The 15,940-nt window shown below is 42.0% G+C and overlaps 3 protein-coding genes across 4 annotated transcripts; 2 read left to right on the top strand and 1 right to left on the bottom strand.

Annotated features, from left to right (window-relative positions):
• The first annotated feature begins 3,393 nt into the window (after window positions 1-3,393).
• Window positions 3,394-6,502, top strand: LOC147325913 (uncharacterized). 2 transcript variants are annotated; one of them, XM_086300682.1, is made up of 3 exons: window positions 3,394-3,698; window positions 3,961-4,064; window positions 4,492-6,502. In XM_086300682.1, the coding sequence occupies exon 3, from the start codon at window positions 4,510-4,512 to the stop codon at window positions 5,791-5,793; it is 1,284 nt and encodes a 427-aa protein (XP_086156808.1). In that variant the 5' UTR covers window positions 3,394-3,698; window positions 3,961-4,064; window positions 4,492-4,509; the 3' UTR covers window positions 5,794-6,502. The 2 variants fall into 2 exon arrangements, with proteins under 2 accessions (XP_086156808.1, XP_086156807.1); XM_086300681.1 differs by lacking the exon at window positions 3,394-3,698 and having other exon boundaries at window positions 3,725-4,064.
• A 1,718-nt stretch (window positions 6,503-8,220) lies between these two features.
• On the top strand, window positions 8,221-12,580 carry LOC147325912 (transmembrane protein 119-like). The gene is made up of 2 exons (XM_086300678.1): window positions 8,221-8,542; window positions 10,484-12,580. The coding sequence occupies exon 2, from the start codon at window positions 10,497-10,499 to the stop codon at window positions 11,343-11,345; it is 849 nt and encodes a 282-aa protein (XP_086156804.1). The 5' UTR covers window positions 8,221-8,542; window positions 10,484-10,496; the 3' UTR covers window positions 11,346-12,580.
• Window positions 12,550-14,957, bottom strand: LOC147325911 (uncharacterized). The gene is made up of 5 exons (XM_086300680.1): window positions 14,806-14,957; window positions 13,695-13,808; window positions 13,409-13,519; window positions 13,220-13,298; window positions 12,550-13,123 (listed from the first exon to the last, which is right to left on the bottom strand). The coding sequence occupies exons 1-5, from the start codon at window positions 14,905-14,907 to the stop codon at window positions 13,032-13,034; spliced, it is 498 nt and encodes a 165-aa protein (XP_086156806.1). The 5' UTR covers window positions 14,908-14,957; the 3' UTR covers window positions 12,550-13,031.
• Between the last annotated feature and the right edge of the window lie 983 nt (window positions 14,958-15,940).

Raw genomic sequence — 15,940 nt, 5'->3', positions numbered from 1 at the left:
TGGTGCGTCAATCCAAACCCATCATGCTGTCTCATTCAAGTTCTCACACTGAAAAATTAAGCGTAGCATTTCAGGCTAGTTTTACAGGCCTCATCTGGAGACGCACTGCGCATCAGTCACTGTTGGCAAGAAGGACATTTGATGACTGCTGTAAGTGTGATACTATTTAGCATTTCTACCACTTTCTTACATCTCAGGTTTACAAGATCAAGGTAATCTCACAAGGTTGCCAGATTCCATTTTGCTTATGACAGCTGTAGTTATTTCACAACATTTAGCATTCAAATGTGTTGTTACTTGGCTGAAATCATCTTCCTTTGGCTGCTTCCATCTGTTCCCCCTCGCTCCAGTCCTCTACATGTCGTCCTTCACCATGTACATGAATCTTTTCTGTGGTCTTCCTCTCCTCCTGCCTGGCGGATCTATATTCTGTGTCGTTTGTAGTCCCTACATTTCAAATCACTCTCGCCTCCACACTCCTGTCTTCCCTCCTCTCTCGCTGCCTCCATGCATACCTTCTTCCTCTCCTCCTTTGTTTTTAGTCAACAGTAGCACAGCTTCCACTAGCACAGCAGTATCATTGGTGGTCATTGTTATTGTAGGCCTCAGCTGATAGTCAATGGAAGTCTAATGGAGGATGCCCTTCCTATTTATCCAGGCTTGGTACCAGTGCTAGCACTACAATGGCCTGTGGGCCCCCGTGATCATCAAGATCATTTAACCTGTACTCTGAGCTGACCAGCACCTTTATTACAATTCTCTAATGTGTAAATAGAACAATAATGATAATCCAGGAGGCCCCTTGGCACTGTGATGCTTTAAAGAAAAGGTCAGGCTATGTTTTTTCTAAATCTAAAGTAACCTGTGAAGTGGTCTGAGGAGGGACTAGATTCCTGCTCCAACTTTGGGCTCTGCTTTCAGAACAGAGGTTCTCAAACTATGAGGGCAGAGCACAGAGCCTACACAGGGGAGAAGTGGAGGACTAACCTATGCTAAGCTGAGCTAAAATGATTTTTTTAAAGGGAAAATTAACAAGAATTTGGTTTTGCTGTAGTGTTGACTTTAAATACCTTGACCCTTGTAAAGATGGGGAATGTCAGAAAAAATGTTTGCGATCAACTGTTTTAGTATAAAGGGGCAGGGACAGTTATGGGTTAGTTCTGTGCAGAGCCAACACGCAGCTCTGTGGACCGTTGTCAACATGTTTACTGTCAGCAGGGGGCAAAAAAAGTGAGGTGGACCAACTGGACTGTGAGCTATTTGTGTTTGTGCTGTTGTTGGTCCATCACTCAGACGACTGAAGTTCAAACTTGCAAAGAGCTCAAGTGAAACTGAGTGTTAAAGATAACTAAATGTGTCCACTGCAGGCCCTGTATGGTCTTTTCTTCGTCTTTTTTTAAATGGTTTTTGTGCCTCTCCTCAGTGGTTAACTCCAGTGGTTCTCCCTTAACTGTTCAGGCCCAATTTTCAACCAATCAGCATTAGCTCTGTGCACAACATCATCCACAAAGAGCCATTGTGAGCTACTTAATGTTGGGTTTTTGCACATCTGCGGATGTTGTATACCTGGAGTCCTTCACTCTGCATGGCCAAATATCTATGCACATAGACAAGCTTGAATTGCGACTTTGGAGGTGATCCGCAGTTTCTTTAATGGCCATTTGTGGCTCACTTCAAAAGCGAGTCATTCCTCACATATTTGCACGTAAAACCGCTGTCTGTGAGTCACTGAACCTCTGACTGTGCTGGTGGTGCCATTACTGGAGTTATAGTTGTAATATTATGGCCTGCTGTGTGGTTTAGACTGTGAGTGAGTGAGTGAAATTCTTGTGGTTAATCAGTCTATTACTTTGAGTTAATTAATTGTTAATTAATTGAGCTTTTGGATGGTGCTTGCTTTATTTAGCATCCACCCTATGTCTAAATATGCGGTGTGATTAAAAAGTTCTGGAAATGAGAATAATTCTCATACAAATCAGAAACCTTAACTGATTTCAATTTGAAGGTCATTTCTCTAGACGGCAACAAACTTGTTTATTTCAAACTGACCCCAGTTTCTCCAACTGTAACTTTGAAGAGTCCAGCATTTCCAGGAACAAGGAGTAAGGTCAAGAGCGTACGCATCATCTTTTAATACAATTAACAGGGTCATGCACTGTGAATTTCAACACTGGCTGTCAGTGCGCCCTGAGTGGAGGGCAGGGCATTCAGAAGGAAACAACCTTAGTTGTTGTGCAGACCAGCCCACCATTGTGCCCAGGAAGTGAGCTTTTTTCATCCACAACAAAACCACCTTAAACCTACTTTCCAAATCTGCCTCTCTGCGGCTTTGGCCACTTCTTGTTAGTAAAGCTGGAGGCTTACCATTATGAAGAGGCACGGGTACAAGAGGCCCATAACGTATGCATAGTGGCAAAAACAGTACGAACACTTAAAATGGTCCAGAGGTGACTATTAAGGAGGTATCAGCCAGATAAAAAACTAGGTTTTTTTTTTAGTTTTTTTGGACTGATTTCCAGGATTTTCTTTTTTTTTCTTTAAACACACCTGGTATGATCACTGTTAGCTCCAGAAAAAAATTTATAAATAAAATAAAGCACTGGTTAAAAGCATGGTGCTACACTTCAGACAGCTGCTGCTCAGGCGTTGGAGCAGCTGATCAGAAGGCTCCCACAGTGTGCATGTCGAAGTTTCCTCAGCAATTAGACGTGTTTGTATTAAGTCGAAAAGGCACTACACAAGTACAGTGTATGGCCATGATTGGACAATTTTGAGTCTGATCTAGAAGATACAGCTGCACAGCTTTAGTCTTAATATTTCTTCCAAAAAATCCAACAAGAAAAAAGTCTGTATGCAGTTACAGTTTTACTCAGTGAATTTTCTCATCTAAAGCAGGTTAACAATATCTGACAGCACTGGCACCTAGCTATAAATATCCACTATACAATAATAGAAGACAAACTGTAGATATTGACAGTGAGATTTAGCCAATATTGATGGATTATTTTAAGCCACATGTAATCATCTAACTGCTCAATGTTTTAGATAAAGAGCTTCGTTGCATGATCTGTATAGATCTATGTTGTCAGTTTTTCAATTTGGTAGTTGTGTGTGTGTGTGTGTGTGTGTGTGTGTGTGTGTGTGTGTGTGTGTGTGTGTGTGTGTGTGTGTGTGTGTGTGTGTGTGTTTGTTTGTTTTGTTCACTTCTTGGCAACGGAACAAAAAAAAAATCTCATTTTTGTGTCACTGTCTTTTAAAGCTTGCGTTTTGCTTTTTTTGTAGCCACATCTCAGTGTGACTCACCAGTACAGGAAGTGACAGTTATCATTTCCACAGAAGATGAGCATTTCAGTTTCCCCAGCGTGCAAATGTGGGTGTCCAAGCTTCTTGTGAGGTGACTGTTACAAGGTGACAGGCTTTCAAATCATAAGACACCAAATCAGGTATCCGTCTATTACACACGATCCATCCATCGTATATACGTTTATATGTAACTTTGTGTCCTGTCGCTGTGGTTAACCATGATATGCGCATGACATGTAGCTTTAAATCTTAGACAGAAATGTGACCATAGGGTGACATGCGGGAAGCATCTGAGCAGTTTGCAGAACTGAGTACTTCCTGTTACGTTAGATGAAGTAGTAATCAGACTGGCCAAAGAGCAACAACTGATCCATTCTGAGCTTTCCATCAGAAAGGTAAGACAGATCTTCTGCTACATACCCGATTATAGCTGACAGGACTTGGTTATGTCTTCAAATGTTATTTTTTATAAAAATGATAAAAACGAAACAAGGTTGTGAAACGGTTTGCCTCCTGGCTGATGCAAGCTTAAGCTGTGTGCTTCAAAAGGAACTGTCTGTATCTGAAAACATTACATAGTGCCGTGTTGGGTTTTTCAAAAAAAAAAAAAAAGTGTGAACATTTCCTGTTTTCTTTTATTCTCTTCTTTCTGTCAAGCACCTACAGTCAGTACTGCGAGACTGTCCTCTGAGAGTGGCTGAAATGAGCTGAACTTTTATCACTTTTCGTCCTCACCCGTGCTCTGTTCCACCTGCAGACAGGTAAGACACGTCCACTGCTGTGGTTAAACTTTTCTGACTTAAGGATCTACCGCTTATCTCGTTATGTTTAATGGTGCCAGATAAGTTCTGGCACAGGAGTCCGATTTATCAGATTTTATTTCTCTCTACATATTTTACATTTTGGTTTGTTTTTTTGTTTTTGTTTTTTAAAGATTAGAATTTTCTCTGACTGAAAATACAAAATGTGAATCCTCTGTCAGTCTGCTTAAAAGTTTTCACATTTAATATTCAGTGCTATACTTTTGAGCTTTGGTGTGAACGTAAAGCAAAGGGTGTGGTGACAGACACATGATTGCCTCATCACACGATGTAACTGGTACACTTGACACAATGATTTTTCCTCCCATGTATCTTTTTTCCATGTATCTTTTTTTTTTTTAACTTTTAACTTATTCTGCAATTTCAGATTTGGTTTAACGCAGCTATGACACTCCTCGCCATGAAGACATTTCCAGCCTTTTTATGGGGAATATTCATCGTGGCTGCTTCCACCCCAGAAACCAGTGGTTCTACCTACACTGTTGAGCCCAACAAGACAAGCGCCCAGCTGACAACTGCACTTGCGTTTCACAATAAAACAGATTCACACCCTGCAGTGTGGGGAACAACTCACAGACCTGCAGCTACTACCGTTTCTGCAGCGGCACAGAGCACAGTGGTAACCACAGTGGAAACTAGCGCGGCAGCTATCAGTAACAAAACTAAAAGCTCCATTGACAGTGTAGTCACTTTGATTCCTACAAGCCCTGCAGCAGCAGTCCCAAGCAGCTCCGCTCCGCAGTTACTTCATACCTCCACAGCTTTGATTGAAACTCAACCCACCCACCAAGTGACCATGAAAGAAACAACAACACATGCAGAGGACGGGTCCCATCCACAGTCAACCACAGCGCCAGACACCACTGCTCCTGCAACATTCTCATCAACAGCAGCTGTGTCTTCTCCACAGCCCACATCCATCACTGAGTCTGCAATGACATCAGTGTTATCATCCACTTTCTCTTCTGAGAAATCTACTGCAGCTCCAGGCACTCAGAACCTCAGCAGCCTTTCAGTTTCTACTGCACGCCCATTGACGGCAGAGTCGATCTCAGAGACAACACGTGTGCCACAGGTGTCCACCTCTTTGCCCCCCACAACAGCCAAGACACTGAAAACCAGCCCTGAGATTTCATCTGCAACTCAGTCCGTTTCTGCCTCGAGTTCTTCTATCTCCACACAGTCAAATGCTACCTCTACGTCAACTGAATCTCCCAACTCCACCATTGCAATAATCCCGTTCCCCCGTAGGCCCACGGCGTTACCACATCCAATAACTAAGCCAGCCCCAGCTACTAAATCGCCACACGGTGAAATCTCAAAATCAACCCCCAGCACCGAGGTTCAACCCTGCTTGACCCAGAACGTGGTGAAGCAGTGCCTCATTGTCATCGCCTGCCTGGCTTTGGTGTGCACAATCTTTATCTTTACTACCATTGTCCTCTGCGCCAAACTGTCATCGAGGAAGCGCAAGCGCAAACCTCAAAAGGAAACGGAAATGATGTGCATTTCTGCTCTGCTGCCCGAGAGGAGCTACAACTATACGAGACAGCACAATCCGGTGCCCAATGGTGTCCTGGTGATGCCAAGGGCTGAAGACAGCGATGACGAGGTGGGAGATAATCTGACTCTCAGCAGCTTCCTTCCAGAGAATGATCGCTACGTGTAGATGGATTTTACTATGCTTTCATCTGTTTGCTATCAGTCAGCATGGAAATAGCTGCTTTTTTAATAAACTCCTGCTTCCCCTTTGATATTACTGGTTTTGCTTCAGTACCTGCCGTATTTCAGTGGAGGAAGAGAGAAACCACAAACAGACAAACATTCACGGTTTCATGTGCAAGTGCCTGTAACTGCATGTGGTATTTGACAAGGTCTGTGCTTTTTGCATGACTTTAGCCTCCACAGGATGAAGAGTGATCAAAGTTTGTTTTTTGTTTTTTTTCATCCGGAGTTGAGCCCTGCTGGTATTTCACTTTACGACAGGGGACAGGAAGACTTGCTGTGCAAAGGGATATTATTGCTCTGTTCAGACACTGTTCAGTTTACAAGAACTATCCAGGTGGCTGAACGCTTAAAGGGACAGTTCAGCCTCAAGTCAAATTTACATGTTGTTCTGCTGGCCTGTAGTGCTATTTGTCCACCTGATGTGCCGGTGTTTGCAGATATTTACTGTAGAGTTGCCTTCCTTGTCTTGAATATACCAGAACCAGGTTACAACTGACTTCTGCTACTCATTGCAAATTTCCTTTTTCAAGAAATCATCCTCAAATGGTGTTGTGAGCAGTTTTATGCAGGAACTATGTCTTTTCGACCTAACTGCATCAGCCAGTCAAAAGCTAATATCACACCTCAGCTAAGGGGGGAAACAATCGGTGTTTACAGTGGCACACTTCCTTCTGCAAAGTGATGCAATTGGCTGGTGCACTTTAGAAAAAAGAAAATGTAACCACACAAAACTGCTCGTTATGGTGGATTTATTTTCCATAAGTGGGTTGTTATGATTGATAAGAGCCAGGGAGGTTTCAAAGACAGTTTTTGAAGCTGTGAGCACCATAATTTTAATATCTAACACCATTATATTAAATAAAAAAAGTGAGATAAGAGAAAAAACAAGAGATGGATGGATGGATATCACCAATTTTGTGCAATTCACACCAAAAGATGAGCAGATACATAGATGGTTGAACGCTTGATGATGTAATGACCCTCTTGTCAGTTTGTCTTGGTAGGTCATGTGACCCTGGCATGGAGCTAACATGGCTTAGTTGTAGGGTTTTCATTCATCAGGGGCTGATTGTGGCATATAAGGAGCAGTCCTGGTGACTCTTTGTGTCCTGTCCTCTCCTCTTCTGTATGGACTCCCTGCAAGCCTGTAAGAAAATAGGATCACCCGACTAGGCCACCTTCGGTCCACCTGAGTATCACATGACCTATAAAAACAAACCAACATGGGGGTCGTCACAATGCACAAAACTAATTTCATGTTGTTTAAGTGTGTGTGTGAAGAGATCTACTTTCTGATAATTTATTAAATAAATGTCTTTGTTAACTTTAACATTTTAGTAACTCTTCAGGTTAAGAGTCATAATGAAAAAAAGAATAAAACATTTCTGCAAACTTAGAACTGATCACTTCTCAGTGTAGAAGTTAAACATATTCTGTGGTTCTCTCATGACAACAAAAGTTTGAGGAACTTATCTGAAAGATTTCCTCAAAACGATTATGCCTTGCAATCCATATTGTGCTTAGTGTTATGAATATTTTCAACATTAAAAGTAGCCTTTTTAATAAAAAAAAAAACTGTCTGTAAATTTCTAAACAGTCAAAATAGAAATAAACTTTCTGTGATCTCCGTCAGTGCCCTCGTTTATGAAAGCCCTCACAAAAAAAGCTTTTTTCCTGCTCCTGACTGGATCTCAATTTCACTTCCTTTCCTGAGAAAAGAAAACAATTCCCTGAATACATATTAGGGCCATGAGACCACATTTTTTTCTCTCTCTTTTTAAATTTTCCCCCGACATTTACAGACGTCGGTGACTATCAACAGAGCTGAGGCAAATGTAAACCTGGAGGATGCAGGAACCCATCGCACGCTCCTCATGACCATATAAAGCTACGTTTGTCGTGAGCGATCAAAAGCAAAACAGACATGCAAGAAAAATGCAATCACTCAAACAAAGTCACACTCTCTCCCTTAAGTGGTCTCACACACATACATACACACACACACGCTTTAATTGCTCGTCTCTGGATAAAATGCTCCACATTGTTTCTAACAGTCTCCAGCGTGTGGCCTTTACCTTCCCCCTTCTCTTTGCTGTCCACACAGGAACCATTAACCTTTTCCTGCATTGGCAGATCACTCATACAAGCTGCTCTCTGACTCTTTTTTTAGCCCCAGAGGTTTGCTGTTATTCATCAGTGTGAGGGACTAAGGGGGTAAAACGAAGGAAAGGCTGTCAGTCAGAGGCTCTGTTTTATTTTTAGAGGGTTTATTTATTTGTGATGCTTTTATAGCTCTTAAGAATTAATTTTGTTTTGTGGAATTGGCTTTCCACATCCACTGAGCCAGACATCAGAGTGGAGAAGAGGTCCCTGCCCCCACAGCACATTATAAACTCCCACATAACAAGAACAATCTGTGTGCAGGCCGGAGAGCTCAGACACTCTCGGGGGAAACTGGAGGGGGAGGAGAACAGTGGATAGGCAGAAGGAGGGATTTCTCCTCATGGTAAACTGCTTTTTTTTTTTTAAAATACCCAGACAAACCTCCACACTGAAACCTGAAACTCGCGGAGGGGGCGTGCTTCACCGAGCATTCGCCGCTCTTTGCTGTGCTAAGTTCACTTTTTTCCAGTCTCATCCTCCTCATTCTGAGGGCTTTTCAGCAGACAGCTCTTCTTCTGCAGTGGATGGTGAGTCAAATGTGTCATTTCATAAGGTTTTGTCCTTAAAATTCAATAACAGCATCTTGACACCTTGTTTGACAGCATCATGATAGAAGGATTCAAACTCAGGAATTAGGAACATGATAATAAAAAAGTAGAGACAAGGTTCAGATTTAGACATTAAAAGTTTTCGACATTACGTTTGCAAATAAAATAGTCGCACTTGTTAAATCTGCTGAGTGAAGATTTGTGTGTGCTTGTGACCTCCTTCTGTGCGTGTTACTGTGTCAGTGTATATTAGGTCCAGGGTGAGCAGGGTGATTGATTTGGGAAAAAAGAAAGAAACAACAACATCAGAACCCGTTTCCCAGACTTTCATGTCTCGCAGCTTGCACACAGGTGGCGCAGAAAGATTTGGGAGACAGACTGAGCACGTAGCTTAGTGTGATCAAAGTTCTGGCTGAATTCTGGTTGTTCGGTTAAATTAATCAAGTTGCAAACACACATACTATTTATACTTCTTGTTGTAGAAAGCCATGTAAGATACTTTTGGTTATATCTGAGCAGGAAGTTTTCCTGCTAAATCAACACCTCTCGGGTTAATGATACGCTCAATATAATTTATTCTAATATGTAAAAAGGTGTAGTAAAAATTGTAATTTGTAGAGATTTGGTTAATTTGCTTGAGATATAATTCTATGGTCACTTCTTTAGATACACATTGCTAGTACTGGGTTGGATGCACTTCAGGGTTTTCATGGCAGAGATTCAAAAAGGTGCTGGGAACATTCCTCAGAGATTTTAGTCCATATTACCATGACAGCACACAGTTGCTGCAGCTGTGTCTCATCCGTGATGTGAATCTTCCATTCCACCACATCCCATCGAGATCAAGATCTGGTGACTGTGGAGGGTATTTGAGTGCAGGGAACTCAATCTCATGTTTAAGAAACCAATTTGAGATGATCTGAGCTGTGCGTTATCCTCCTGGGAGCATGTGGGCATAAAAGGGATGGAGATAATCAGCAACAAAAGTCAGGTAGGCTGTTGCATTTAAACGATTCTCAGTTGGAACTATTAGGTCCAATGTGTGCCAAGAAGCCGTCAGCCTAAGCCATTGATGCAAGGCAGGATGGATCCATGCTTTCATGTAGTTTATGCTAAATTCTGACCTTAACACCTGGATTTCATCAGACTAAACAATGTTTTCCACGCTTGTCTTCTTGTCTGGTGTCGTCCTCTGCTGCTGTAGTCAGTCTGCTTCAAGAGAGATGCTCTTCTGCATACCTCGGTTGTGGTGATTTTAGTTTATTGTTGCCGTCTTATCTGTTTGAAGCAGTCTGGCCATTCTCCTTTGACTTCTGGGATTAACGAGGCATTTTCACCCAGAGAACTGCTCACTGGATAGCTTTGCTTTATTGGACCACTCTCTGTAAACCCTAGAGAAGATCAAGACCAGCCTGTCTGACACAAGCAACAAAGTCTCTTAAATCACTTTTCTTTTTTATTCTGATGCTCGGTTTGAACTGTAACAGATCAATGCACTAAGTTGCTGCCATGTGACTGATTAGAAATTTGCATTGATAAGCAGTTGAAAGTGTATGCCTAATACAGTGGCAATAAGCGTATAAGGCATAAGTATAAGTTTACATGTATTTCTTTCAAAGTGCAATTTCAACTAACCCAGAGCTGGGAGCCTTTTCTACTCTAACTTTTACTCATGACATTTAAAACAGTGCAACCAAGTGAACATTAAGATAGACAAATATAACTAATAAAACATGATCTTCTCGTACTTTGTAAACTGTGGAATTTCAGTCATCCATCTTTGTTTTTGTTGTAAAGCAGACTGAATGTCTCAAGAGCAGCACTATTAATTTTACTTTTCTGAAAAAAAGATGTTAAGCAAATACACACAAAGCACATATTCTCTTGACGTGTGTCACTGATGTTAAGTGTTATTTACAGATTCCGAGGGGAAATGCCGCTCCTGATGGCCCTTCATCACATTGGTCTGTGCGTGGTGCTTTGCATCAGTAGCAGCCTCTCCACACCTCTGCCTTACTCAGATACTCTGGAGGGAAGCATAGATGAGGAAGACAACAACTACTTCACTTTCTATCTGCCTATTACCAATGTCTCCACAGAGTACCAGACCGCACCTGCCAACACAGCCCAGGAGGAAACTGACTTTCTGAATCAGCTTGTGAACTTTCTTAATGAGAACATGCTCCTCATCCTCGTTGCAGCCAGTCTCATCCTTCTCGTCTTCCTTATCATCTGCGGGGCAGTTTTCATGAGCCACAGACGCAAAGTCAACACTTACTATCCTTCCTCCTTCCCCTCAAAGATGTATGTGGATGACAGGGACAAAAGTGGAGGTGCTAAACCCTTTAACGAAGTTCAAGAAAAAGCTTCCCCGGGGCAGGAAAGCGAGCCAGTGGACTCTCACAAGCAGCTCCAGGCTGACATTATGAGGGCTGCCAAGAGCCTGCGCGCTCCAAATAAATCTGTTGATGCTGCAGAGAGAAGCGATCCCAGTCAGAAAGTAGCAGACCACAGTCCCGAGGACAGCTCAAAAGCAGATGACAGCATCCTAGACCATCAGCTCCCAAGTCTCCCAGAGGAAAATGAGCCGAGCGAGCTTTCCGACAGTGAGGCCACCACCACAGAGGGCAGCTCAGAGCCGAATCCTCCTGAGCTGCCTCGGTCAGAGGAAGTTGATTCACAAGAGCCTTTGACGGGCAGGAGTCCGCGGCCCTCCTCTCTGCACATTCACAATGACTCTGCTACACTTCAGCTCATCGCAGGAGAGAAAACTGCCTTCTAAGAAATCACATTTTTGCAGAAAACCAAAGATTTCTGCAGGATTTTATTTGAGGAAATGCAGAGAAGTTACTAAAGATACAGCAGGCAGAGTTGAAGATGATACATGATACTCTCTTTATGCACCTTTGTACAAGTTTCACAGTACACAAATAGTGTTAGTATTTTTTGTGTTCCTGTGTTTGAATTTAAACATCTCTGCTGGTAACAGTAGGTGGTGTGGTCCCAATTACTCTGCGCTTCTATGCAAAAAAAACAAAAACAAAATTGAACAACTAGGACTCAGTTCCGTTTTTGAATTTTTAATATGAACCTGTTATGCTTTTCCCCATTTTCTGTCATATATACACTGCTACAGTAGGGTGGACTTTTATATTAAACATGTCCGGAGTTTCAAATAAAAAGTTCTCTGTGACATCACCAGGGTACACATTCCTGATAATGGCTTGTTTCAGGAAGTAGATGCATTGAGGCAATGCTCTTTAAAAAACAAAAAAAAACCAAAAAAAAAAAACCAGCATGATGATTTTTGACCTGCGAGTCATGTAAAGCTACTCCAGCAGACTCCAAGAGTAAAACTGTGGAGTTTTAAATTTTTCTCTTTTTAGGGTGCACGCTTAGGATTCCATACTTTTACGGAGCCCGTCTGACTGGTTTTATCACTGCACATCACACGCTGGACCGCTTAAACATGTGGGCTCGTACACATCTCAGTGGGACTCCAACGCAGCCGCCTCTGTGAAAAGCCTCCAAATTAATCAAAACGGCAATCGGACGGCATGTCGGGTCTTCATGTAACAGCCCAATAAAGCTAGTGAGTGCAGATGATGTTGAACGTCGCTGTGTTCTGCAAAGGCGCTTTTCAAAATTGTGTGCACGTAAGTCAGAGAAATAGAAAGCGGGTGTGAGGGAGAGAGAAGCTGAGACACTGAGATAAAGCGAAGCAGTCAGGATTTGTCAAGTGTATAAAACCACAATCTGGTGTGTTTTGGCTGCAGCGGATCTCAGCTGCAGAGCTTTTTTAGGTGCGTTATTGTAGCAGGAAGTGCATGGGCGTATTTGCAGGCTCTGTGTCTATGTGCAGCTTACTCAAATGGATCACAAGGATGACTTATTTAAAGAGAATTAAGAATAACCTCATTAGTTATGCCTGTATTTTTCTGTAGCTGGAGGGTCAAATGTTTAAATAATAAACAGGATTCAAAAAGTACAATTAGGGATAATTTTATTACAGACTTTTAAAGAAGCATTTGTAAATATAAGTCGCATTTGAAACTACTGGACCCCCTTTCTTTGGTTCAAGCCACTTTGCTTAATCAACAGGTCAGTGCGTTTAGAGTGCAGAGGGTATAAACAGCTTTTAGCTTTCATCCATACCTCCATCACACCTTTCAAAATAAAAAACACTCCACCTGTACAAAGCAATTTCCAAAATAAGGCTCATCTCTGTACCAACAACCCAAAACAGTGCTTATATTGTGCGTTTACGTGACAGGCTAAAAGATACAGTATACACGGTTAGAGGATCGCAGACTAATAAAAACAGCCTGGTGTAACACTGCTACAGAGGGTTGAAAGGTGGTGGGCTCGTCATCATTGCCGCAGGAAAGTGAGGTGTTGACGCTGGACTATTTCTCTTCTTGGCAGCAGGGAGCCAAACCGGGCCCAGCACAAAGCGTGAGCGCTCCATTTAATTGCTGGCTCTGACTGCCTCCTGCTGGTCATCTTGTTGCTTGAGACGATAGTCAGCAAGGGCTGCCTTGATGGCATCTTCGGCAAGCACTGAACAGGAAATAATTGGAGGTTAAATGTGCACATGTGCAGAGAAGTTTGGAAAAAAGAAAAAGAAGAGCCTTGGCGTATTAAAAGAAAACTTACTGGAGCAGTGAAGCTTAACAGGAGGAAGACTGAGCTCCTTGGCGATGTCTGTGTTCTTTATCTTCAAAGCTTCGTCCACCTGAAAATAAAAGCCCACACACAGCCATGAGCGGAGCAGAACACGCTAAATATTTAATAGATTAAACATTCAAAGGAGCTGAGATGCAGGTCTGTAATGTGTTCACTCACAGATTTGCCTTTCACCCACTCGGTGGCCAGAGAGCTTGAGGCGATGGCAGAACCACAGCCAAAAGTTTTGAACCTGGCATTCACAATCTTCCCCAGGTCATCCACCTCAATCTGAGAAAAGTTTTGACTGTTACTCATGTGACCAAAAAAAATGAGCAAGAAAAAAAACAAACAAAAAAAAAAAAACCCCAAACAATCCTGATCTCTCCCATTCTTTAAAATGTATCCCTACTAAACTAACAAAAATAAACGCCTTTAAGTCACACACACTTCGTAACAAACATACCTGAAGCTTCATTACATCCCCACAGGCCGGGGCACCCACCAAACCAGTTCCAACATTCTTGGAGTTTTTGTCCAGCGAGCCCACATTTCTGGGGTTCTCATAATGATCCACCACCTTCAGACAACAGAGAGGGGAAAAGGAGCATCAGGCCAAATGCACTCTTCCTGTTGCTGTCAGAATTCAACAATCACATATTTGCAGGAAGGAAATGCCATCTATATTCAGATACAATGGTAAAAAGAATGTGTACAAGTCTTGGCATCCTTGTTACACAACTACAACTTGACTCACTTGCATAACTGACACTGGCATGAGCAGATTAGGACTGGATTTCATGGTCTACACAGTGCAAACTCTGTCCTTCAGCCCTCCTACTCTATTTCTTGCTGAGTCACTCTGACCAAGACAGTGTGAAGTGGCCGAGCATCGCAAAACCTTTTGCATTTTTCATCAGAAATTAAAGGTTTAAAGCCAGATTCCTCAGCTGATGGCTAAAACATGACCTCTTATCCAAGAAATAATTTTAATAAAAGGCATATAATGTCTAAACCTCCACAATCACCCAAAAACATCCAGCTAAACATAAATACATCACAGTTATGGCTGCCATGACCCGGTTAACCTGCTGTTGCATCAGTACACCTTCACAGGTATCACATAACATTTACCTGACTCTAGCACAACATACTGCCACCCTTTAAAGCGCATCAATCGGATATGGTTAAAACTGTGGCAGTGGACAGCTGGTTGCAGATTAGTGACGTTATTCCAGCCTTCAGTAAGCTAAATAGCTACAATGAAACAATACATTTGTTCATTTTAACGGGCTAGCATCATGGAGGTGAAGGGTTTGAGATAACCAGCGTAAAGGCAGTCTGATGTAACTTGAAACATTTGTGCAGCCAGCTAAATATAAGCCACCGTCCTATGGTTGTCAACAAAATGCCCGAGCAGAAAGATCTTACAGAGTCGTGGTTGCCCGTGTTTAGTAGATCAGTTAGCTGATATACTCCAGGATGCTTTCAGTAGGAGTAAACATGAACCAACAAGCAGCTGCGACGCTGTAAGCCGAGCTCCCCGTTAAAGAGAAGCTACAGACTGGACCACTTACCTTCTTGTGATAGCAACACTGAGTGATGAACTCGGGAGCGGAGAGCCTCCTAGTGAGGAAAGCCAGAGGACTGAGACACTTGTTCGCCACGGTGCTCGCCATGTCGATCCAATGTCGCAGTTAAGAAAGCTCGCAGCTCAAGAGAATGGAACTACACGTCACTGACAGGAGGAGGAGCTACAATAATCACATCTGCGCATGTCTGGTTTATGCAATTTACAAAAAACGCTCTTTTGCTAATACAATACAATTAGACTTTCATTTGTTTATTTTTTTTTCTCTTTGTATTTTAATTGATCAAATTATCTCTCTTTACGAGTCTTTATCAAGCATTTAGTAGAGGTGGGTAGATTAAGCCAAATATGGAGTGCCACAGGATTCATACTTTAGTTTATTTCTGTCCTCTAAGGTTCATCAAAAAAGAAACATGCCTGTGCAATCGCTGCTCCACTCATGCAGTCACTTTGACATTAACTAATTATAAAAATAAAGTGTTATTGGTCGTTTTGGCTGTTAGGTTTGCTAACTGATTAACAATAGACTATATTCAGACATTCAAATAATATATTCAGCCCACTGAATTGTGTTAAATACTTTATTTTATTGGAAATGAAAAACTACACCTCAGACATGAATTCTGAAAAATTCCTGAGCCCTTTTGTGTTGACTGTTAGGTCCATTTTATTTATAGCCTAAGAAGCATTTAAATGGCAGGCGTTGACCCAAAATAGGAGACAGTCACGTTAAAAAACAAAAAACAAGTTTCAAAATACACGAAAAAGCTGAAAGGTGGGTTTTGTTCTGTTAACTAATTAATCTGTGAAGTTGAAAGAAAATGACAATGATTTAGTAGGGAGTAAAATGTGTTCAGAATTTGCTAATTGATGATGATTCATGTCATAAATCAAGACACACTGCTCTCCACTACATAAGCTGCATCAGCAATACTGGCCCTGTATTTACTTGGTATCAGATCGATACTGATATTTGCATCGCACTAGTATTTAAAGAAAACCTTTATGTTCTCCAGAGTCAAAAGATTACATTCAACTTATATGTGGGTTTTTCTTCTTGCTGCTGTTCCCTTGAGGGGTTGGCGCAACAGATCTTCCTGCATTTCACCCTATCTCTAGCA

Source organism: Aulonocara sp. 'chitande type north' Nkhata Bay, linkage group LG7 (assembly GCF_057382095.1).
Source record: "Aulonocara sp. 'chitande type north' Nkhata Bay isolate Kocher_YH1m ecotype deep benthic linkage group LG7, A_spYH_male_GT1.1, whole genome shotgun sequence".
Taxonomy (NCBI): domain Eukaryota; kingdom Metazoa; phylum Chordata; class Actinopteri; order Cichliformes; family Cichlidae; genus Aulonocara; species Aulonocara sp. 'chitande type north' Nkhata Bay.
Note: the sequence above shows the minus strand (reverse complement) of the source record. Positions and strands in the feature narration are given on the sequence as shown.

Bases quoted from the DNA above. Each gene is read 5' to 3' on its own strand.
- LOC147325912 (XM_086300678.1), top strand. From the start codon at position 10,497: ATGCCGCTCCTGATGGCCCTTCATCACATTGGTCTGTGCGTGGTGCTT.
- LOC147325913 (XM_086300682.1), top strand. From the start codon at position 4,510: ATGACACTCCTCGCCATGAAGACATTTCCAGCCTTTTTATGGGGAATA.
- LOC147325911 (XM_086300680.1), bottom strand. From the start codon at position 14,907: ATGGCGAGCACCGTGGCGAACAAGTGTCTCAGTCCTCTGGCTTTCCTC. The intron at 13,809-14,805 runs GTAAGTGGTCCA...TGTTGTCTGAAG, and splicing joins AGTGTTGCTATCACAAGAAG to GTGGTGGATCATTATGAGAA. The intron at 13,124-13,219 runs GTAAGTTTTCTT...TTTCCTGTTCAG, and splicing joins TGTTAAGCTTCACTGCTCCA to TGCTTGCCGAAGATGCCATC.